A 25,199-nucleotide genomic window follows, 5' to 3' on the forward strand; every position below is an offset into this window, starting at 1 on the left:
GAATCTTTAACAGTAAATTAAAATTTTTGTCGACTCAACTCACTTATAACATAATAAAGACAGTGACCAATGTAAACTACAGAAAAAGAGGTATTAGCAAGTGCAAGTCAATAATTTTGATAGAAATCCGCGGAATTTGTAGAAATTATGGAAAAATTTGAGATTTGAGTAGTAAGTGTTTATTTAGTAGAATAAATTCATTTCAGCTGTTTGCAAAAAATTAGGTAACGAATTCTTATATAAAATGTTCCAAATATATAAATTCAACAATTGCAGCACATTTTTTTATAGAATTATTTAATATACAAATGTCTTTCAAAAATTCAGCACTTCGGAAAGAGGCAAAGTTTTGCTTCTTCGGCACAATTTCCTAAATTCAACTCAACTCTCACAAAAAAATGATGAAAATGTGGATATTGTCTACAGAAATTAAGAAAAATACTCAAGGAAAGCGTTTTTATTGAGGATTATATGCAGAATGCGGTGAAAGTTTTGTAAGATTAAGGGAGAAAATGTGGAAAATATGAAAGAGAAGAACTGGCGAAAGTCTGAAAAAAATTGGAAATGATCTCAGAAAAGTGCTAAAATTCTAGCAAAATAATTATTGATGTGTGAAAAAAGTGAACGAAAGAGAATAAAAAGTTTTTATCGGTTATCAGGAAACCAATTAGCGTTTTATTGTCGACGCGTTTCTAGTGAGATTATGAACAGTTATTGGAATCAAACTGTAAAGTCTTAAAACGTTTTCAACTTTTATTTTTTCTTTTTCTCAGTTAAGCACCCAATCAGTCAGAATCACAAGCACAAATTCGAAGCGGCTTGTTTTTCAAAATTTTCTCTATTATTTATTAGAGCCAAGTATAGTCAAGGATTCGGCACTTTACGAATGCTTCAATGGGCCGCCTTACTTTTTTTCTCTTGCATTTTTGAAACTGAAAAAGTAATCCTCGCCCTTTGTTTGTTGTTCTCTTCTGAGACAATGGCGTGAGTTTTTAACTGCATTCATTGAAAGATGAGAATCCATGGCACTAAAAAATTTTTTTTATTCCATTGATGCAACAAGTCCCAATATCACTGATTACAGCCCGAAATTATACATTTTTGATATGCTACCAGCGCATTTATTTGAACCTATTTGAGTTGCTTGGTTGTCTTTGTGAAAACTCAATCATAATTTATATCTCGAAAGCTGCCCACATTTGAGTTCAATGTCTCCATTTTCCAAAACAGATCATAAGTCAGTCATTGAGTTCAGTAAAATTGACTAATGCCGACTGGGAAGAGGGTTAGAAAATAAATTTCTACCGTGAATTAATTTTTTCTATGTTTATAAGTCATTATATCTTTTGACTGGGCTCCCAGTCACAGCAACTGTTCCTTATGTCTTTATTAAGTACATATTTTTCGAAACATTTTATTTGGCAGTTTTATTCAGTTCTCTCCAAGAAAGACTAGGAAGTTACTGATCACGTTAAGCACTTCTACTGATACAGAAATCTCCATTCTCCTCCTCCCCCTCTGAGTCAGGATATACCTTTTATGCGCCCAGGTGTTAATTTTTACATAGTAGCATTCTATATAACAATACATTTTTTGTAAATAGGGGCGTAAAACACCGGGGGGAACGTCAATAAAAACGTGAATAAATTTTTAGAAGGCAAACGTCAATGCATCCACGAACTTTTAGAATTGTCAGATGTTCTTTTTTAAGCTAGGTATTTTTACTCTAGGTTTCTTATGCTGGTAATTTGAGGTTTATCATTACAACATTGTTTAACGTGATCTTGCTCGGATGATTCGGGTCTTTCCCGTTAACCCCCCCCCCCCCCCCCGGTTTAATGATCGTATAACGTATAGTCAGTCCCATCATGGTAATTATAACAAAATGAGGGTCTATAATTTCGTTGGGGCGGGGAACTATAATTTGAAAGAACCGATCATTCAAGTTTCGTACAGAAATTCACTCAGAAGCTGCAACGACCTGGCCATATTTTCTAAGAAGTTTCATAAGATACTGGACAACTAAAGCGACTTTCCATTTTGTACAAGTCTTCTTTGACTCTCCATTCTCACACAACAGAGTACGAACTTCCTCTTCGACAACAACAACAGCAGCAGCAACAACAACAACAGCCGATAATAGTCAACAACAACGCCACAATAATAAGTCCGAATATAATTGGGCCGCCGAACGAGTAGCTAAGCGCCTCCAAATTCCCGAAGATATAATCGTTGAATTCACAACACGAGTTGATAATTGGGCAACAGTAATCGCCCTTGATAACAATTCCCTCCATAGCCTCCGCAACTTTGCCAGCAACTTCTGGGCACTGGTCATTCGACTGGCACGTCATTGCAGTTTTCGATTCCGACCAGACTTTTTGAGCTTCTGAAAAATAACAATGTTGAATAAGACAGAAGCTCAAGTTGAAATTTAATTACAGAAAGCACGAGATATTGATGTTTTTGCCCATATTTATGGGGGAAATCGGTCAAATTCCGTGCGCCTTTCTAGCTCGTAAGATCCCCCGCCTCCCCGCGCTGTACATTATGCATTCACCCCCCCCCCCTCCAGAGTTAAAGAGCACGTGTCATTGCATAGTAAATGATAATGAAAAAATATGGCACTTGACTCTAGGGGTTGCAAATAATATGCACCCACTAAGCTGGGGGAGGGGGGAACAAGGCGGAGAAGAACGGATCATTCTGATATTTTTCTTCCAGTTGAAGAAATGTGTGAACTACCGAAATTTGTTAACGGGGGGGGGGGGGGGGTGGTGGTTCAGAAGAACAATAATTGAGACTAGTCAGACAAACAAACCGTTTTGTTACAAAAAGGTCCACACTTTAATCAATAGTTTTTGTTTCAGTAGGAGCAGTTACCGTTGAGAATGTTGGTAGATGCCTCAATTGTGTACAATGTCTCGGAGCAACAGAGGGGAACTTTGCCCATGAACCCATCGCAGCATTCGGTCGCTTTACCCCCACAATTGTAGCAGAGGAACTTGAAGGGTTCAACATGGTCTGCTACATAACCCATCGCTGGAGTCTTGTCGTTCAATTCCTCGATTATACTGAAAAGATTTTAATTTTGCATCGTTTCCCTTTGTGCCCCCCCCCCGCTTAATGGGGTGCATATTATTTGCAACCCAAGCAGCACGTGCCATAGGTTTACGATTTACTATGTAATGTTAAGTGCTATTTAACTGAGGGTTCATAACGTACTGGGGGGGGGGGGGGGGCACAACGGAAAAGATCCTTATTTTTATTGTAAGTATTTTGGACAAATATGCTGAAAAATTGTTTCTTATTGTCCGTGAATTCGACATTTATACTGTGAAGTCGTTCATTTTATCAGGTACGAAGATGTTTTTTCGATCTTAAGACTGCAGTTATATTTTTTGTTGTTTTAGTCACTACTTTCATTCAGTAGTTCCCTTAAAGATTAATGTAACCCGTAATTTTATGGGTTAAAAAGTTTTAACTGTTTTCCGCAGAGAATTTACCTCCGAAATTGTATCTATAGCAACCAACTGTAATGTGATTGCAATTTCGATGTCCCAGCTTGATCAGAAACTTTGGAAATATGGTAACGCTTTAATACGGCACCGTATAAGTCTTAGAGAAAAACGTACTAAGTCTGTCAGTTTACAATTGTGCCGTGCACAGTTTTTTAAAAAAAATTTCAAGGCCGTTTTAAAGATTAATAAAGATTTTCATATCGTGAAATTTTTTTTAAAAAATTCAAAGATATTAAAGAAATGTGGGATCTTTTCCGTTTGTGCCCCCCCCCCGAGTACGCTGTGCACACCGCCTCCCCCCTTACAGAGCAAGTGTTATTACATAGTAATTTATTATGTAAAAATATGGCACGTGTGACGAGGGGTTGCAAATAAAATGCATCCACTAAATGGGGGGGGGCACAGACGCAAACGGAAAAGATCGGAAATGTGCTAACAGTTGCGATAAAGTTATGGCCCCCTGAGGTTGTCAAAAATGCATTCCGTATTAGGGCGTGCATCCATGGTACCGTAGAGAGGCCGTTCGTACAATTTGGCACAAATAGGCAATGAATTTATTTTGATTACTAAACGAAATTCCTTTTTGAATTTAATTTTTAGTTAGAGTTTAATTCAAATTAGCTTTAAAATTGGACATATCCGCTACATGATACCATCATGCGTGTTTTTGGGAATAGCGTAAAAAATATTGACAATCTTTTGTAACTAAACTCTAGCTTTTTCTTCATGTGATTTACACGAGGTTTAGTGTAAATTCTCATGTAACAGCACACACTACAATCCTTAAACATGTAATTAAAAATAAATACCTCAACTGTTGTCAATCAATTCACCCCAACTCTTGCAGTTTATGATTTGTATTTTCTGTTATGACAGCCAAGAAAGGCAGCGTACTGCAAGAAATTACACTACGTAGACTTTTAATTTTTTAACAGATTCTGAAGGAGAGAGCTAACGCATAGATTGGAATCTTGACACAGAAATCTTATTAATTTACTCTCTATTGCCTTGCATATACTTTGCAGATGTTCTTTGAGTAAAATTTTTAATTTTTGTGGGTGTTTATCTGCTTTGGCATGCGTGTGCAAATTAGTAGAGTGGTAGAAAATTAAATCGCATCCCAACAGGTGTATTTCAAGTTTCTAAAATCAAATTTACTTTAGACTGTCTTTTGAAAAATTTGTAAACAATATTATAAAAACTCTTACCACTTCTTATCTGAGACTTTTTGGTTGTTTATCTGTTTCGGCAAGTGATTGCAATAAAGTTGTCAGTGTAATCTGCATCTCAAGAGTGGTTTTTCAAGTTAAACGAAGAAACTTTGATACACTCCCAATGACTTAAACCATGGTTCCTAGATTTAAACCAAACTGAGCGTTCATAAAGTGATTCATTTTTTTCGACTTTCTGGCTTTTCATGAGTGCAAATTAAATGTACAAAATTCAGATCGCATTTCTGATAAAAACAGATAATTTTTCCCATACCCTCATCACAAGAAAAATTGTGTTATTGTTCATCACACGATGAAAAACTTCTTATGTAAAATAACACGAGATGTTTTTCTCAAAATTGTGTCAAAATTCATCATACTAACAAAAATTGCGTGATTTAGGGTCAAAATTGGGTGGTTAACTTGTAAGAAGTTGCAAGTTTTTTGCAATTTCTTCCAAGACGATTCATTGCCTTGCAAGTTTTTCTTCCAAAAACTTACAAGTTCTTACAAGTTGATCATTCAACTTACCAGTTCTTAGAAGTTGACCATTCGATTTACAAGTTCTTACAAGTTAACCACTTGACTTAAAAGTTCTTACAAGTTAACCATTCGATTTACAAGTTCTTACAAGCTAACCATTTGGCTTAAAACTCTTACCTGTTAACCATTCGGCTTAAAAACATATGTTCCTACATAAGTTCATTGAAAGTCATTAAAAGATAAACTTTACGCCGGTATTGTTGCAAAAAAACTTTCCAAGATATGAATGTAAACAGATGTTTATGACGAAAAAAATAGATTCTGGAAACTTGCAAACTGAAATAATAAAATTTTTTAAAAATATAAAAATGAAGGGTAAATAAATTATTTGAGAAACAATTCTGCCGTGCCGTATGAAGATGAAAAGTCAATCAAATTCAAAGAGAATAAAAAATTATAGAAACTTTTTTAAAAAGGCAATCGGGAAGAAACTTATTGATTTACTGTTTATTAATCGAATTGCAAAATGGTCACAGATCGGAGTCTGGGTATGGTATGGGAAACCGATGAAAACGGTGCTCTTTTTGTGAGATTGACAATGAAAGCGGGGAAAATAATTCACAACCAAAGTTCGTAGTTCTCAGGAAATGTTGCTACTGGACCCCGCATTTTTAAAGCAATATAGCACGTGCATCGCGTTCACCGTTCAAAAGCGTAAAATTGAAACGGTGATTTCTTTTCACAACAATTTACAGCAAATCGTGGATTTTTTCTTCAACTTGGGTCTGGGATAATCATCGCTTGGTACAATACTGGCAGCCCAAAAAAATTAGATTTGCTGCTTTTCAGTACTGAAATGTTCTTGGTGGTTTTGCCTCAAAAATATGACTGATGGCTTCAGAAATGCGTGAACTTTCTGTGAAAGGGCTATTCTATGACCCATTCTCAAATTTCCTACCTTCTGTCTGTTTCTTCTTGCAGAGATAAGTTAATTATGTGGCTGAGTAAGAAGAGTATGACCAGAAAACCAAAATTTCTCATTTTTGGAGGTCGCTTGTTTATTTTTTTGTATTTTGTATATTGTACGAATGATTATTAAAAGAAAGTAACGTAATTGCTCATTATTTTTTATAACTACGCTTCGCAAGATTTTATAAGCAAATAAAATTAAATAGACTCCAACTTAATCGTATGTGTACAAAAACTTTAATAATTATTCTTATAAAACAAAAGGTGTTTTAATATATGTACTATTAAACTGCAAAAGTTGACCGTCTGGCTCCGAGAAGTTTCAAGTAAAGAAAATACCGCTGGCTAATATTCCGAGTTTAACTTTTGTCAGACAAACTCAAAATGTTCATTTATGCCAGTGCTATATATGATCGCTATATTTATTTATGTCTGGTCGGAAACTTACAAAATTTGTAAAATTTTCCAATAAAACTATAGTTATTCAGTTCAACAGTGTATGATTGAGGTTTATGACCCAATTTAACCGTATCAATATAGAGACACCCACGAATTAAGTCCGGACTTAAACTTAAGCCAGCATTTGAATCCGGTCGCCATTTACAGCCGCTCATGTGGTATCATTTATGTGAAAAATTGGTCAAATGTCTATGTGAACAAATACCGATTAAATTATGACAACCCATGCTGTTATTCAAAAACTATTTTGCGACCAAAATGATCCAAACGAACTTCGGTTTGCAGTTTTCAGCTAAAAATATCTCCTTTCAAAGTCAAAACTTCATGAGGTTAACAGGTACGCATGACTATAAAAATATATATTGAAATTTAATTTTGCTCTCTCTTTCCGTACTTAAAACAAGACTGTTCCTGCACATATCAAAATACGGATCTTTTCTAATAGCGCCCCCAGCCTTATATAGCCTTCAAATTTGCACCCCCAAAATCTAAGTTTTCCCGAATTGTGAGAGCGATATTTGCATTTCATTGAAACAAAAGTGTCTAGGTAGATTGAAGGCACTTTTACAATAGTTTCCTTAAGAAGTTCTAAAAAATCAAGCCCTTATTGAAGCCGATAAAACCAAAAATTCTCTAATACAGAAATTTTTATTGATGCTTACGTTATATGCAACAAATTTTGGTTGAATTCGTAATACTTTCAAACCATAGCTGTGCTAGCTTTTAGTAAATGCATATTGCTCATATATGTTCACGTATAAGATTACGTAGCTTTAAAACTATGTTTACACATTTATAAATGGGGGGTGCCTAACTAAGCGGGGGGGGGGGAGCGCTAGCAGAAAAGATCCCAAAATACTTAGAAAAGTTCTGTATGCCACCAGAAAACTGCTTTCTTTGAATAATCTTAAAATAACTAGAAGCGATTTCTTACAAAAAATATCTGAGAACTCTGAACTTATTAACAAAAAGATTCAAAAAATGCGACTTAGAATTTGATATAGTGACATTGTACTTCTTTATTTGATTATACTTCTTTAAATATTATATTTCTGTATTTGATTCATTCAATGAATGAAAATTGGAATCTTTTCTGCTAGCGCCCCCCCCCCCCCAGCCTTATATAGCCGTTTAATTTGCAGCCCACAAAATCTAAGTTTTCGCGAATTTTGAGAGCGATATTTGCATTTCATTGAAACAAAAGTGTCTAGGTAGATTGAAGGCACTTTTACAATAGTTTCCGTAAGAAGTTTTAAAAAATCAAGCCCTTATTGAAGCCGATAAAACCAAAAATGATCTAATACAGAAATTTTTATTGATGCTTACGTTATATGCAACAAATTTTGGTTGAATACGTAATACTTTCAAACTATAGCTGTGCTAGCTTTTAGTAAATGCATATTGCTCATATATGTTCACGTATAAGATTACGTAGCTTTAACAATATATTTACTCATTTATAATTGGTGGGTGCCTAACTAAGCGGGGGGGAGGGGCGCTAGCAAAAAAGATCCCAAAATACTTAGAAAAGATTTTTTGCCACCAGAAAACTGCTTTCTTTGAATAATTTTAAAATAACTAGAAGCGATTTCCTACAAAAAATATCTGAGTACTCTGAACTTAATAACAAAATGATTCAAAAAATGCGACTTAGAATTTGATATAGTGACATTATACTTCTGTATTTGATTATACTTCATTAATTATTATAGTTCTGTATTTGATTCATTCAATGAAAAAAAATTGGAATCTTTTCTGCTAGCGCCCCCCCCAGCCTTATATAGCCGTTTAATTTGCACCCCCCAAAAATCTAAGTTTTCGCGAATTGTGAGATCGATATTTGCATTTCATTGAAACAAAAATGTCTAGGTAGATTAAAGGCATTTTTGCAATAGGTTCCTTAAGGAGTTTTAACAAATCAAGCCCTTATTGAAGCCGATAAAACCAAAAATTGTCTAATACAGAAATTTTTATTGATGCTTACGTTATATGCAACAAATTTTGGTTGAATACGTAATACTTGCAAACCATAGCTGTGCTAGCTTTTTGTAAATGCATATTGCTCATATATGTTCACGTATAAGATTACGTAGCTTTAACAATATGTTTACACTTTTTTAAATGCGGGTGCCTAACTAAGCGGGGGGGCGCTAGCAGAAAAGATCCCAAAATACTTAGAAAAGTTTTGTTTGCCACCAGAAAACTGCTTTCTTTGAATAATCTTAAAATAACTAGAAGCGATTTCTTACAAAGAATATCTGAGAACTCTGAACTTAATAACAAAAAGATTCAAAAATGCGACTTAGAATTTAATATAGTGACATTATACTTCTGTATTTGATTATACTTCATTAAATATTATATTTCTGTATTTGATTCAGTCAAAAAATGAAAATTGGAATCTTTTCTGCTATCGCCCCCCCCAGCCTTATATATCCGTTTAATTTGCACCCCCCAAAATCAAAGTTTTTGCGAATTGTGAGAGCAATATTTGGATTTCACTGAAACAAAAGTGTCTAGGTAGATTGAAGGCACTTTTACAATAGTTTCCTTAAGAAGTTTTAAAATTCAAGCCCTTATTGAAGCCGATAAAACCAAAAATGATCTAGTACAGAAATTTTTATTGATGCTTACGTTATATGCAACAAATTTTGGTTGAATACGTAATACTTACAAACCATAGCTGTGCTAGCTTTTAGTAAATGCATATTGCTCATATATGTTCACGTATAAGATTACGTAGCTTTAACAATATGTTTACACATTTATAAATGGTGGGTGCCTAATTAAGCGGGGGGAGGGGCGCTAGCAAAAAAGATCCCAAAATACTTAGAAAAGATTTTTTGCCACCAGAAAACTGCTTTCTTTGAATAATTTTAAAATAACTAGAAGCGATTTCTTACAAAAAATATCTGAGTACTCTGAACTTATTAACAAAATGATTCAAAAAATGCGACTTAGAATTTGATATAGTGACATTATACTTCTGTATTTGATTAGACTTCATTAATTATTATATTTCTGTATTTGATTCATTCAATGAACGAAAATTGGAGTCTTTTCTGCTAGCGCCCCCCCCCAGCCTTATATAGCCGTTTAATTTGCAGCCCACAAAATCTAAGTTTTTGCGAATTGTGAGAGCAATATTTGGATTTCACTGAAACAAAAGTGTCTAGGTAGATTGAAGGCACTTTTACAATAGTTTCCTTAAGAAGTTTTAAAAAGTCAAGCCCTTATTGAAGCCGATAAAACCAAAAATGATCTAGTACAGAAATTTTTATTGATGCTTACGTTATATGCAACAAATTTTGGTTGAATACGTAATACTTGCAAACCATAGCTGTGCTAGCTTTTAGTAAATGCATATTGCTCATATATGTTCACGTATAAGATTACGTAGCTTTAACAATATGTTTACACTTTTATAAATGGGGGTGCCTAACTAAGCGGGGGGGGCGCTAGCAGAAAAGATCCCAAAATACTTAGAAAAGTTTTGTTTGCCACCAGAAAACTGCTTTCTTTGAATAATCTTAAAATAACTAGAAGCGATTTCTTACAAAGAATATCTGAGAACTCTGAACTTATTAACAAAAAGATTCAAAAAATGCGACTTAGAATTCAATATAGTGACATTATACTTCTGTATTTGATTATACTTCATTAAATATTATATTTCCGTATTTGATTCAATCAAAAAATGAAAATTGGAATCTTTTCTGCTAGCGCCCCCCCCCCCCCCCAGCCTTATATATCCGTTTAATTTGCACCCCCCAAAATCTAAGTTTTTGCGAATTGTGAGAGCAATATTTGGATTTCACTGAAACAAAAGTGTCTAGGTAGATTGAAGGCCTTTTTACAATAGTTTCCTTAAGAAGTTTTAAAAAGTCAAGCCCTTATTGAAGCCGATAAAACCAAAAATGATCTAGTACAGAAATTTTTATTGATGCTTACGTTATATGCAACAAATTTTGGTTGAATACGTAATACTTGCAAACCATAGCTGTGCTAGCTTTTAGTAAATGCATATTGCTCATATATGTTCACGTATAAGATTACGTAGCTTTAACAATATGTTTACACATTTATAAATGGGGGGTGCCTAACTAAGCGGGTGGCGCTAGCAGAAATGATCCCAAAATACTTAGAAAAGTTTTGTTTGCCACCAGAAAACTGCTTTCTTTGAATAATCTTAAAATAACTAGAAGCGATTTCTTACAAAGAATATCTGAGAACTCTGAACTTATTAACAAAAAGATTCAAAAAATGCGACTTAGAATTTGATATAGAGACATTATACTTCTGTATTTGATTATACTTCATTAAATATTATATTTCTGTATTTGATTCATTCAATGAATGAAAATTGGAACCTTTTCTGCTAGCGCCCCCCCCCCCCCAGCCTTATATAGCCGTTTAATTTGCACCCCCCAAAATCTAAGTTTTCGCGAATTGTGAGAGCGATATTTGCATTTCATTGAAAGAAAAGTGTCTAGGTAGATTGAAGGCACTTTTACAATAGTTTCCTTAAGAAGTTTTAAAAAATCAAGCCCATATTGAAGCCGATAAAACCAAAAATGACCTAATACAGAAATTTTTATTGATGCTTACGTTATATGCAACAAATTTTGGTTGAATACGTAATACTTGCAAACCATAGCTGTGCTAGCTTTTAGTAAATGCATATTGCTCATATATGTTCACGTATAAGATTACGTAGCTTTAACAATATGTTTACACATTTATAAATGGGGGTGCCTAACTAAGCGGGTGGCGCTAGCAGAAATGATCCCAAAATACTTAGAAAAGTTTTGTTTGCCACCAGAAAACTGCTTTCTTTGAATAATCTTAAAATAACTAGAAGCGATTTCTTACAAAGAATATCTGAGAACTCTGAACTTATTAACAAAAAGATTCAAAAAATGCGACTTAGAATTTAATATAGTGACATTATACTTCTGTATTTGATTATACTTCATTAAATATTATATTTCCGTATTTGATTCAATCAAAAAATGAAAATTGGAATCTTTTCTGCTAGCGCCCCCCCCCCCAGCCTTATATATCCGTTTAATTTGCACCCCCCAAAATCTAAGTTTTTGCGAATTGTGAGAGCAATATTTGGATTTCACTGAAACAAAAGTGTCTAGGTAGATTGAAGGCCTTTTTACAATAGTTTCCTTAAGAAGTTTTAAAAAGTCAAGCCCTTATTGAAGCCGATAAAACCAAAAATGATCTAGTACAGAAATTTTTATTGATGCTTACGTTATATGCAACAAATTTTGGTTGAATACGTAATACTTGCAAACCATAGCTGTGCTAGCTTTTAGTAAATGCATATTGCTCATATATGTTCACGTATAAGATTACGTAGCTTTAACAATATGTTTACACATTTATAAATGGGGGGTGCCTAACTAAGCGGGTGGCGCTAGCAGAAATGATCCCAAAATACTTAGAAAAGTTTTGTTTGCCACCAGAAGACTGCTTTCTTTGAATAATCTTAAAATAACTAGAAGCGATTTCTTACAAAGAATATCTGAGAACTCTGAACTTATTAACAAAAAGATTCAAAAAATGCGACTTAGAATTTGATATAGAGACATTATACTTCTGTATTTGATTATACTTCATTAAATATTATATTTCTGTATTTGATTCATTCAATGAATGAAAATTGGAACCTTTTCTGCTAGCGCCCCCCCCCCAGCCTTATATAGCCGTTTAATTTGCACCCCCCAAAATCTAAGTTTTCGCGAATTGTGAGAGCGATATTTGCATTTCATTGAAAGAAAAGTGTCTAGGTAGATTGAAGGCACTTTTACAATAGTTTCGTTAAGAAGTTTTAAAAAATCAAGCCAATATTGAAGCCGATAAAACCAAAAATGACCTAATACAGAAATTTTTATTGATGCTTACGTTATATGCAACAAATTTTGGTTGAATACGTAATACTTTCAAACCATAGCTGTGCTAGCTTTTAGTAAATGCATATTGCTCATATATGTTCACGTATAAGATTACGTAGCTTTAACAATATGTTTACACATTTATAAATGTTGGGTGCCTAACTAAGCGGGGGGGGGGGCGCTAGCAGAAAAAATCCCAGAATACTTAGAAAAGTTTTGTTTGCCACCAGAAAACTGCTTTCTTTGAATAATCTTAAAATAAGTAGAAGCGATTTCTTACAAAGAATATCTGAGAACTCTGAACTTATTAACAAAAAGATTCAAAAAATGCGACTTAGAATTTGATATAGAGACATTATACTTCTGTATTTGATTATACTTCATTAAATATTATATTTCTGTATTTGATTCATTCAATGAACGAAAATTAGAATCTTTCCTGCTAGCGCCCCCCCAGCCTTATGTAGCCGTTTAATTTGCACCCCCCAAAATCTAAGTTTTCGCGAATTGTGAGAGCGATATTTGCATTTCATTGAAACAAAAGTGTCTAGGTAGATTGAAGGCACTTTTACAATAGTTTCCTTAAGAAGTTTTTAAAAATCAAGCCCTTATTGAAGCCGATAAAACTGAAAATGATCTAATACAGATATTTTTATTGATGCTTACGTTATATGCAACAAATTTTGATTGAATACTTAATACTTTCAAACCATAGCTGTGCTAGCTTTTAGTAAATGCATATTGCTCATATATGTTCACGTATAAGATTACGTAGCTTTAACAATATGTTTACACATTTATAAATGTTGGGTGCCTAACTAAGCGGGGGGGGGGCGCTAGCAGAAAAAATCCCAGAATACTTAGAAAAGTTTTGTTTTCCACCAGAAAACTGCTTTTTTTGAATAATCTTAAAATAACTAGAAGCGATTTCTTACAAAGAATAACTGAGAACTCTGGACTTATTAATAAAAAGATTCAAAAAATGCGACTAAGAATTTGATATACTGACACTATACTTCTGTATTTGATTATACTTCTTTAAATATTATATTTCTGTATTTGATTCATTCTATGAATGAAAGTTGGAGTCTTTTCTGCTAGCGCCCCCCAGCATGCATTATATAGCTGTTTTATTTGCACCCCCAATATCTAAGTTCACGCGAATTGTGAGAGCGATATTTGCATTTCGTTGAAACAGAAGTGTCTAGGTAGATTGAAGGCACTTTTACAATAGTTTCCTTAAGAAGTTTTTTAGAAAATCAAGCCCTTATTGAAGCCGACAAAACCGAAAATAATCTAATACAGATATTTTATTGATGCTTACGTTATATGCAACAAATTTCGGTTGAATACGTAATACTTTCAAACCATAGCTGTGCTAGATTTTAGTAAATGCATATTGCTCATATATGTTTACGTATAAGATTACGTAGCTTTAACAATATGTTTACTCATTTATAAATGGGGGGTGCCTAACTAATCGAGGGGGCGCTAGCAGAAAAGATCCCATAATACTTAGAAAAGTTTTCTTTGCCACCAGAAAACTGCTTTCTGTGAAAAATCTTAAAAAATTAGAAGCAATTTCTTACAAAGAATATCTGAGAACTCTGAACTTATTACCAAAAGGTTCAAAAAATGCGACTTAGAATTTGATATAGTGACATTATACTTCTGTATTTGATTATACTTCATTAAATATTACATTTCTGTATTTGATTCATTCAATGAACGAAAATTGGAATCTTTCCTGCTAGCGCCCCTCCAGCCTTATATAGCCGTTTAATTTGCAACCCCCCAAAATCTAAGTTTTGGCGAATTGTGAGAGCGATATTTACATTTCATTGAAACAAAAGTGTCTAGGTAGATTGAAGGCACTTTTACAGTATTTTCCTTAAGAAGTTTTAAAAAATCAAGCCCTTATTGAAGCCGATAAAACCAAAAATGATCTATTACAGATATTTTTATTGATGCTTACGTTATATGCAACAAATTTTGGTTGAATACGTAATACTTTCAAACCATAGCTGTGCTAGCTTTTAGTAAATGCATATTGCTCATTTATGTTCACGTATAAGATTACATAGCTTTAACAATATGTTTACACATTTATAAATGTGGGTGCCTAACTAAGCGGGGGGGGGGGGGGGCGCTTGCAGAATAAATCCAAAAATACTTAGAAAAGTTTTGTTTGCCACCAGAAAACAGCTTTTTTTGAATAATCTCAAAATAACTAGAAGCGATTTCTTACAAAGAATATCTGAGAACTCTGAACTTATTAATAAAAAGATTCAAAAAATGCGACTTAGAATTTGATATGGTGACATTATACTTCTGTATTTGATTATTCTTCATTAAATATTATATTTCTGTAATTGATTCATTCAATGAAAGAGAATTGAAATCTTTTCTTCTAGCGCCCCCCCCCCAGCCTTATATAGCTGTTTTATTTGCCTCCCCAATATCTAAGTTTTCGCGAATTGTGAGAGCTATTTTTGCATTTCATTGAAACAAAAGTGTCTAGGTAGATTGAAGGCACTTTCACAATAGTTTCCTTAAGAAGTTCTAAAAAATCAAGCGCTTATTGAAGCCGATAAAACCAAAAATGATCTAATACAGAAATTTTTATTGATGCTTACGTTATATGCAACAAATGTTGGTTGAATACGTAATACTTTCAAACCATAGCTGTGCTAGCTTTTAGTAAATGCATATTGCTCATATATGTTCACGTATAAGATTACGTAGCTTTAAAACTATGTTTACACATTTATAAGTGGGGGTGCCTAACTAAGCGGGGGGGGGGGAGCGCTAGCAGAAAAGATCCCAAAACACTTAGAAAAGTTCTGTTTGCCACCAGAAAACTGCTTTCTTTGAATAATCTTAAAATAACTAGAAGCGATTTCTTACAAAGAATATCTGAGAACTCTGAACTTATTAACAAAAAGATTCAAAAAATGCGACTTAGAGTTTGATATAGTGACATTATACTTCTGTATTTGATTAGACTTCATTAATTATTATATTTCTGTATTTGATTCGTTCAATGAATGAAAATTGGAATCTTTTTTGCTAGCGCCCCCCCAGCCTTATATAGACCTTTTATTTGCACCCCCAAAATCTAAGTTTTCGCGAATTGTGAGAGCGATATTTGCATTTCATTGAAACAAAAGTGTCTAGGTAGATTGAAGGCACTTTTACGATAGTTTCCTTTAAAAATTTTAAAAATTCAAGCCCTTATTGAAGCCCATACAACCAAAAAAGATCTGATACAGGAATTTTTATTGATGCTTACGTTATATGCAACAAATTTTGGTTGAATACGTAATACTTTCAAACCATAGCTGTGCTAGCTTTTAGTAAATGCATATTGCTCATATATGTTCACGTATAAGATTACGTAGCTTTAACAATATGTTTACTCATTTATAAATGGTGGGTGCCTAACTAAGCGGGGGGGCGCTAGCAGGAAAGATCCCAAAATACTTAGAAAAGTTTTGTTTGCCACCAGAAAACTGTTTTCCTTGAATAATCTTAAAATAACTAGAAGCGATTTCTTACAAAGAATATCTGAGAACTCTGAACTTATTAACAAAAAGATTCAAAAAATGCGACTTAGAATTTGATATACTGACATTATACTTCTGTATTTGATTATACTTCTTTAAATATTATATTTCTGTATTTGATTCATTCTATGAATGAAAGTTGGAATCTTTTCTGCTAGCGCCCCCCAGCATGCATTATATAGCCGATTTATTTGCACCCCCAAAATTTAAGTTTTCACAAATTGTGAGAGCGATATTTGCATTTCATTGAATCAAAAGTGTCTAGGTAGATTGAAGGCACTTTTACAATAGTTTCCTTAAGAAGTTTTAAAAAATCAAGCCCTTATTGAAGCCCTGACAACCAAAAATGATCTAATACAGGAATTTTTATTGATGCTTACGTTATATGCAACAAATTTTGGTTGAATACGTAATACTTTCAAACCATAGCTGTGCTAGCTTTTAGTAAATGCATATTGCTCATATATGTTCACGTATAAGATTACGTAGCTTTAACAATATGTTTACTCATTTATAAATGGGGGTGCCTAATTAAGCGGGGGGGGGGGGGCTAGCAGAAAAGATCCCAAAATACTTAGAAAAGTTTTGTTTGCCACCAGAAAACTGATTTCTTTGAATAATCTTAAAATAACTAGAAGCGATTTTTTACAAAGAATATCTGAGAACTCTGAACTTATTAACAAAAAGATTCAAAAAATGCGACTTAGAATTTGATATAGTGACATTATACTTCTGTATTTGATTATACTTCTTTAAATATTACATTTCTGTATTTGATTCATTCAATGAATGAAAATTGGAATCTTTTCTGCTAGCGCCCCCAGCCTTATATAGCCGTCTTATTTGCACCCCCAAAATCTAAGTTTTCGCGAATTGTGAGAGCGATATTTGCATTTCATTGAATCAAAACTGTCTAGGTAGATTGAAGGCAGTTTTACAATAGTTTCCTTAAGAAGTTTTAAAAAATCAAGCCCTTATTGAAGCCGATACAACCAAAATTGATCTAATACAGAAATTTTTATTGATGCTTAGGTTATATGCAACAAATTTTGGTTGAATACGTAATACTTTCAAACCATAGCTGTGCTAGCTTTTAGTAAATGAATATTGCTCATATATGTTCACGTATAAGAATACGTAGCTTTAACAATATGTTTACACATTTGTAAATGGGGGGTGCCTAACTAAGCGGGGGGGGGGGGGCGCTAGCAGAAAAGATCCCAAAATACTTAGAAAAGTTTTGTTTGCCACCAGAAAACTGCTTTCTTTGAATAATCTTAAAATAACTAGAAGCAATTTCTTACAAAGAATATCTGAGAACTCTGAACTTATTAACAAAAAAATTCAAAAAATGCGACTTAGAATTTGATATAGTGACATTATACTTCTATATTTGAGTATACTTCATTAAATATTTTATTTCTGTATTTGATTCATTCAATGAATGAAAATTGGAATCTTTTCTGCTTGCGCCCGCCAGCCTTATATAGCCGTTTAATTTGCACCCCCCAAAGTCTAAGTTTTCGCGAATTATGAGAGCGATATTTGCATTTCATTGAAACAAAAGTGTCTAGGTAGATTGAAGGCACTTTTACGATAGTTTCCTTAAGAAATTTTGAAAAAATCAAGCCCTTATTGAAGCCGATACAACCAAAAATGATCTAATACAAAAATTTTTATTGATGCTTACGTTATATGCAACAAATTTTGGTTGAATACGTAATACTTTCAAACCATAGCTGTGCTAGCTTTTAGTAAATGCATATTGCTCATATTTGTTCACGTATAAGATTACGTAGCGTTAACAGTATGTTTACCCATTTATAATTGGGGGGTGCCTAACTAAGTGGGGGGGGGGCGCTAGCAGAAAAGATCCCAAAATACTTAGAAAAATTTTGTTTGCCAACAGAAAATTGCTTTCTTTGAATAATATTAAAATAGCTAGAAGCGATTGCTTACAAAGAATATCTGAGAACTCTGAACTTATTAAAAGAAATTTCAAAAAATGAGACTTAGAATTTGATGTAGTGACATTATACTTCTGTATTTGATTATACTTCATTAAATATTATATTTCTGTATTTGATTCATTCAATAAATGAAAATTGGAATCTTTTCTGCTAGCGCCCCCCCCCCCCGCTTTATATAGCCGTTTAATTTGCATCCCCCAAAATCTAAGTTTTCGCGAATTGTGAGAGCGATATTTGCATTTCATTGAAACAAAAGTGTCTAGGTAGATTGAAGGCACTTTTACAATAGTTTCCTTAAGAAGTTTTAAAAAATCAAGCCCTTATTGAAGCCGATAAAACCAAAAATGATCTAATACAGAAATTTTTATTGATGCTTACGTTATATGCGACAAATTTTGGTTGAATACGTAATACTTTCAAACCATAGCTGTGCTAGCTTTTAGTGAATGCATATTGCTCATATGTGTTCACGTATAAGATTACGTAGCTTTAACAATATGTTTACACATTTATAAATGGGGGCTGCCTAAATAAGCGGGGGGGGGCGCTAGCAGGAAAGATCCCAAAATACATAGAAAAGTTTTGTTTGCCACCAGAAAAATGCTTTCTTCGAATAATCTTAAAATAGCTAGAAGCGATTTCTTACAAAGAATATCTGAGAACTCTGAACTTATTAAAAAAAAGATTCAAAAAATGCGACTTAGAATTTGATATAGTGACAATATACTTCTGTATTTGATTATACTTCATTAAATATTATATTTCTATATTTGATTCATTCAATGAATGAAAATTGGAATCTTTTCTGCTAGCGCCCCCCAGCCTTATATAGCAGTTTAATTTGCACCCCCCAAAATCTAAGTTTTCGCGAATTGTGAGAGCGATATTTGCATTTCATGGAAACAAAAGTGTCTAGGTAGATTGAAGGCAATTTTACCATAGTTTCCTTAAGAAGTTTTAAAAAATCAAGCCCTTATTGAAGCCGATAAAACCAAAAATGATCTAATACAGAAAAACTTATTGATGCTTACGTTATATGCAACAAATTTTGGTTGAATACGTAATACTTTCAAACCACAGCTGTGTTAGTTTTTAGTAAATGCATATTGCTCATATATGTTCACGTGTAAGCTTTAACAAGATGTTTACACATTTATAAATGGGGGGTTCCTAAGAAAGCGGGGGGCGGGGGGGGGGGTCGCGAGCAGAAAAGATCCGAAAATTGATACTTTAGAAAACTTGGAGCTCAACAATTAAAATTAAATCTAACTTTTCCAGAAACTGAGAACCAGACAACATCCGTCCAATAACCAGAATTAAAAAATTGAGACGATTTTGAGTTTTTGCAAATCAATAAAAAGCGTTGATTTCAAAAATAAACACGCTAAAAAATTTTTTAATTACAACGCAAAGTCTATTGGAATTCAGCTTTACATCTCATACTTTAACAGCGTCTAAAAATTAATGCCGTAAACAAAATAAAAAGTTTTTTCGTTTCCTATCTCTTTAAATATTTTTTGGCAGCAACCGTTTCTTCGTAACTTTTATAAGATTTGCAGACAATTGGAAAGTCAGTTAGCTCTTCCCTTGAGGTGCACAAAATCTAGGAAAACAAATCAGACTGAAGTTATCTATGAAAGAAGAGCAAAATAAAATCATATGATGGGAATATATATTGTTTTTAAAAGTATAGTTACAAAAACAAAAATATTTTAAACAAAATTTAAGAATATTTTGCACTTAAATGCATTCTAATTGTTAGATCTGAGAAACTTGCTATTGAACATGCCTGACCTACTTTTTTTGAAGAGAAGAGCAGCCAATTTTTGATAAAACGTGCAAAAGAGAACAAATAGATGTCTCACTAAAACTTTTTCAAACAAAATATTCCGGTCTTCTTCTTAAACTCAGACCTCAATTATAGTCAGTCCCATAAAGTTGCAACGTTATAGAACGTCTCAAAGGTCAAAGTTCAAATTTGAAACATGAAGATATTAGCACTTTGATGTTCATTTGCTTGCCAGGAGTTTTTGGAACCTTCGCTTGCGCTGCAACTTTATGGGACTTACAATATCTTCTCCAGTTTGGTCAGTAAAAACTATTTTTAGTTACCACCATTAGTTTATTTATGGGTCCAGAGGACATCAAAATTTTCGAATATGAACTTTCAACGGATGCTTAGAATAATATCTGATCTTTTATGATTACTACCCACCGCTCAGACCTTAGCCAGCCACATTAATTCCATGCAAAAAAACTTGTATTCACACGGTTGTTTCTTATCGAACACCAAAATAGCTCTTTCCGTTTTCAATTGTGTAAGCTTGCTAAGATTTTTTAAAAAACCCATTTTTTATTTGCTTGCTTAATAAGACCCCCAAATGCAGTTGGAAATTTTGTAAATTTATACAAAATATTTGACCCATTACAAAAATAAACATAAGAGTTTGTAAAACCGATCATTTTCATTCAGCTATTGTTTCTTTTTTATTCCTGAGCAAAACTGACCTTGCATGTATGACCTTGCAAACGGTGGCTCAGAAAAATATCTGATCTTTTATGATTACTATCCACCGCTCGGACCTTAAGCAGCCACATTAAGTTCATGCAAAAAAAACTTGTGTTTCCACGGTTGTTTCTTATCAATCCACAAAAGCTTTTTCGGTTGTCAATTGTGCATTTCAAGAGCCTTGCTTGCTCACTGAAGACTTTTTTAAAAAAACATCAAGTTCTGCAGGTTTATAGAATTTCACATCTTTAGTTGCAGCAAAGACTTATATTTGATTCTTGGTTTCTTTAACATTTTTTCACTTTTTTCTATTTCTTTTCGTACTTACCAAGCGTTTTAGTGGCCTTATAAATAATTTTTGTCCGTTCTTAGGACATTCTTGGAAGCGTACGCGATAAATGGATTTAAAGTTTGTCCTTGCAAAGTTATTACTGCTGTTACATCACAAGCGCACCAGAGAGTAGCTGTCCCAAAAACGCAATGTCAGAGTCAACATTTGATAAAAACTGATAAAAACTAATAGAGACTAATGGTGCTAAGAATAGTTTTGTATCTTGAATTTCTCGTATTAATAATGGTTATACATACAGCTGAATTTTGAGCTTTTTTCATCCCCAAAATCAAATCACCATCTTGATCAAACAATCAGATCTCTACTGTAAATCTCTAAATCCTACTGTAAAATATTATTTTTATTATTCTGTCATTTTGAGAGATTAATTCTTCTACTTAGTTAAAAACGCTTTTTATTCCGCTTGCAAAAACCCTTAACCAAACAGGTTATGAGCCCATAAACTTTCTAAGTCATAAAACTAATTTCTAAAACAAAAATAATTTGTTGTTGACAGTCTTAATCCTTTTCTGCTGAGGGTTTTTCTTTCACAGCTGATCTGCTTGCTCAACCTACGGTGAATCATTAGACAGTTAAGCTGCTGACCTACACAGGAAAAGCACAGGACTTTCCAATCTAGGGCACGAGATTTGTGGCGATGGTGCAGACGAAGGGATTCTATAAAAATCAATACATGGGACAGAAGAGCAACCCAATGAGCTTGCACCACTAGCCAATGGGGCAAGCAAGGATGAGAAGAAGAACCACAAGGTGCTGAAGGACGCATGTGAGAAGGAAGTTGCAGACATCATGGAGAGACGGAACAAAGTGTGGTGCCATCTGGCACTGACTCTAGATGCAACAACCCTCATGCAGATGAGACATGATTGTGTGGGAGATGAGGGCATCGGAGATAGAGCAAAGGCTTGTAAGTTTTTGCAAGAAAGATTTAAGAGTGTGCAGATGCCGACAGTGGTGACTATCGTTGCACAGCTAGCTCGACTGCAGCTCGAGGTTTCTGACGATTTGGATAGCTTCTTCATCAGAGGACAGGAGTTGTTCACAAGTCTACTAGAAGCAGGAGAATCAATCTCAGAGACTCTCTTCAACCCTTGGTCCTCAATGGTCTGCCAATGAGGTATGAAAGTTTTGTTATGCAAGAAAGCTTCAACCCGGCAACGAACTTCACAGAGTTGAGAAAAAGGCTGTAGAACTTCCATGAGAACACAGGACAGAGACACAAGAGACAAAGTGTTTCAGTGGCACTGGCGGTGAAGCGTTACTTTAAGAAGGGCCCCAAGAAAGGAAACTGCTTTGTGTTTTGGATCCCTGGGCACTTTGCCTAGGATTGCAGGAGGAAGGAGGCAGCAAAATGCAGCAATTCCAGTGAGAAGGGTAACCTGGAGAAGGCATGCAAGAGACAATGAGATGGAGGCAAACATGAGTAAGTGGCAATTGGTCTAATATTGGCTACACCAGAGGAGGAATACTGGGCAGCTCTTACCCGGTAGAAGACAGCGGGCATGCTAGTGGACAGTGGTTAAAAAGATCACATAGTGACGAACATGGACGCGTTCCTGGACTTTATGTTTATTTAATCAGTGGTCAGAAATCCAAATGGAGAGGTTTCCAAAGTGGTGGGCAGAGGCTGTGTGAGGATCAGCATACCCTCCAACAAAGGGAAATTCAATGCGAACTCAAAAATATTTTGTGTGTGCCAGACTATTCTTCAAAGCTACTATCAGTCTCAAGATGCACTGAGTACGGACATAGCTTCATCTTCGAGAAAAGAATTAGCTGCATGAAACTTCAGATGCGAGGGCACTTGCGTAAAGCTAGCGCAAAAAAAAACAATTTGTTTTACTTACCCAGCAGCGTTCTAGAATTTAAGAGGAGTTCCAACAGCGTGAAACTTGAAAGTGCAAGTAAGTGGCACAGACAATTGGGTCATTTGAATCAATTGAATGTGATCATGAATGCCCCAGAGAAAGTGGGGGAACTCGATGATGTATGCAATGTGTGCGCATTGGCCAAGATCACAGAGCCTTTTTTTATTCAACGGAAAAGATGTTTTTTGCTTCCTTCGTTTCAAATTATCATTTGCTGCAACGAAAAATATAAAAATAATCTTTTTTAGGCCTCGCAGCTAATTCAAGAGCAATTTATGAATGATAAAAAGGCTTTAATCTCCTTAATTGCCAAATATTCTCTACAAAACATTCAAAGGTATATCAAGAAAATTTCAAGTAATCATTAAAATTTCAATAAGAGCCTGATTTCCACAATTCTCTCAAAACACTTCCAAATTCTTTACACTTATTAATTTTTTCATTGTCTTTATGTCTTTCTAATCTTTTCTTGATTGAGTTTTCACCAGTTGATGAAATTTGCGATACGTTTAATTGCTGAATGCTCAGAGGCTTGAACGTAGAATTATTGATATAATTGATTTGTTTTGCAATTTTTCTGCAGTTTTCTTTTAAATGTTTTTTCCTTTTGTGATTTTTGGGATTAACCGCGTAATTGTAGACGTTTTGTAATTAACTTGAGATTTTAAAACGATTTGTTTTCCTATTAGAGTTTTTTCATTTTTACAAATTTCATTTTTTTACTATCTGTGTTTTATTTTGCCATTAGGCCCAACGCTGGAATCCAATTGATCCTTCAAGTAGGAATGAGTTGTTTTTGTTTGGTTACCAGGTTTTGAATAATTAGAAAATGTTGGGTTTGACTCCAAGTAGGTTTTTGTTGTCCTGTTTAGTTCACAAAGGTGAGCTGAAAATAATGGTTTTTCTACTTTTATAAAGTTTTTCTGTTTTCGTTGATCGGAGGACGGTTTCACTGGTCACTTATTTCTTCTTTAATTTTCTTCAGCAAAAATCTATTTTATGTAATGAACATTAGGAATTGTAGAAAACACACAGTGTCCAGTTGATTGATATATAACGATCGTTATTCCAACTAAAAATATGGACTTGACATTGAATATCGTTCTTTACGAAAGAGAGCTTCAAAGAAATTAAAGTGTGCTCTTTTCAAACTGAGAGCAACTTCACTCCAGCACGTTGTACATCAACAAACTTTTTACGAATTTATTTCTTTACCTGCAATAGTGAAAACAATAGAGACTTTTGTGGATTTTCCATAATGTATTCCTAATTTTTTACCCGTCTATTTGTAATTTTTTTGAGAAACTGATGTAGGAAGTTTTTTTCGGTTTTTCATTATTTCTCCAAACCTACTTTCCAACTCTTAGTTTTGTTTTTCATTGCTCAGAACGCTCTTGAAGTATAAATATAGGTTACTTTAGTTCAGGATTCTTGGAAAAATTTTAGACCAAAACTTAAGGCAACTCCTTTACTAAGGGTCATCATGCACACAATTTTGAATTTAAAAAGTAACAACAAAAGACGAGTGATTGTTTATAATGGCTTGTCAATAGCCTCAATCATTTTCAGCTACCTCGTTAAAACAACGCAACTTAAAATGATGGATTTGGATTTTAAAAAAATATTGAAACAAGACTCCAGAATTGGTCAGTATTTGACTGTTGTTGTAGGATATGAAGGCAAGATTTGTAATTACTTGACTTCTGTGAATAATCCAGCGGATTTTGTAGTAGTTCTTTTAATTAGCTAAATTGGCATTTATCGTAATATTTTGCCTAGTATTAGTATTTCGCCTAAAATTTCAGGATTTTTGTTTAATGGCTGCACAAATTTGTTTCGCGTAATCGAGATTTTTTCTAAAATCCTACGCTCCGAATGAAGAATTGACGCAAGCAAAAAACTGACTGACTGCGATAGCAAATCGTGGCCTAAACAAAATGATTAAGAAACTTACAGAACTTTTATAGTTTTTGCTGAAGAAAATCCGAAGAACTGGACAGAATTTTCGCGGTAAAACTGATCAAATATAAAAGAGTTTTCAAAACTATCCGACAGAAGTGTAATTTTTTTCTATGATATAGCAATCGTTGATCGTTGAACGGATCATAATAAAAATTTATCTAAAACATGTTTTGGTTTCAATTTCACTTTTAGTTTGAAAGTTTAATTAGGCCACATTTTTTGAAAGAATTTTTTGTATATTGAATTGATGATTCTTTAGTGTTTTAAAATGGTTTTGATCGTGGTTGAGGTTGTTAAAATCAAAGCGAGAATACGATTCTGTTCGTTTGCATCAGATGCACTTTTTTGCTAATCACGACTATCAAGGCTATTGGCCTGATAATAGTGACTGTCGTAAAGTTCCTGTTTCGAGTCGTTTCCTCG

At 33.9% G+C, this 25,199-nt stretch overlaps 2 protein-coding genes across 3 annotated transcripts in view; both read right to left on the bottom strand.

The window, feature by feature from the left end:
• LOC142349540 (endoplasmic reticulum resident protein 44-like) overlaps positions 1–25,199 on the bottom strand; it is a 558,035-nt gene that overhangs the window by 398,224 nt on the left and 134,612 nt on the right. The window lies entirely within an intron of this gene.
• LOC142349376 (uncharacterized) lies at positions 1,896–19,377 on the bottom strand. Of its 2 annotated transcripts, none has more exons than XM_075400884.1 (3): positions 19,356–19,377; positions 2,884–3,074; positions 1,896–2,389 (listed from the first exon to the last, which is right to left on the bottom strand). In XM_075400884.1, exons 2-3 carry the CDS (start codon positions 3,038–3,040, stop codon positions 2,070–2,072), a joined length of 477 nt encoding a protein of 158 aa, XP_075256999.1. In that variant the 5' UTR covers positions 3,041–3,074; positions 19,356–19,377; the 3' UTR covers positions 1,896–2,069. The 2 variants fall into 2 exon arrangements, with proteins under 2 accessions (XP_075256999.1, XP_075256998.1); XM_075400883.1 differs by lacking the exon at positions 19,356–19,377 and adding an exon at positions 6,174–6,655.

The sequence above is a fragment of the Convolutriloba macropyga genome, chromosome 11, assembly GCF_964194025.1.
Source record: "Convolutriloba macropyga chromosome 11, txConMacr16.3, whole genome shotgun sequence".
Taxonomy (NCBI): domain Eukaryota; kingdom Metazoa; phylum Xenacoelomorpha; order Acoela; family Convolutidae; genus Convolutriloba; species Convolutriloba macropyga.

Excerpts from the sequence above, each read along its gene's own strand:
- LOC142349376 (XM_075400883.1), bottom strand. The coding sequence starts at position 6,256 with ATGAGAAATTTTGGTTTTCTGGTCATACTCTTCTTACTCAGCCACATA. Across the intron at positions 3,075-6,173 it reads CAAGAAGAAACAGACAGAAG|TATAATCGAGGAATTGAACG; the intron begins GTAGGAAATTTG and ends AAATCTTTTCAG. Across the intron at positions 2,390-2,883 it reads ATCTACCAACATTCTCAACG|AAGCTCAAAAAGTCTGGTCG; the intron begins GTAACTGCTCCT and ends GTTATTTTTCAG.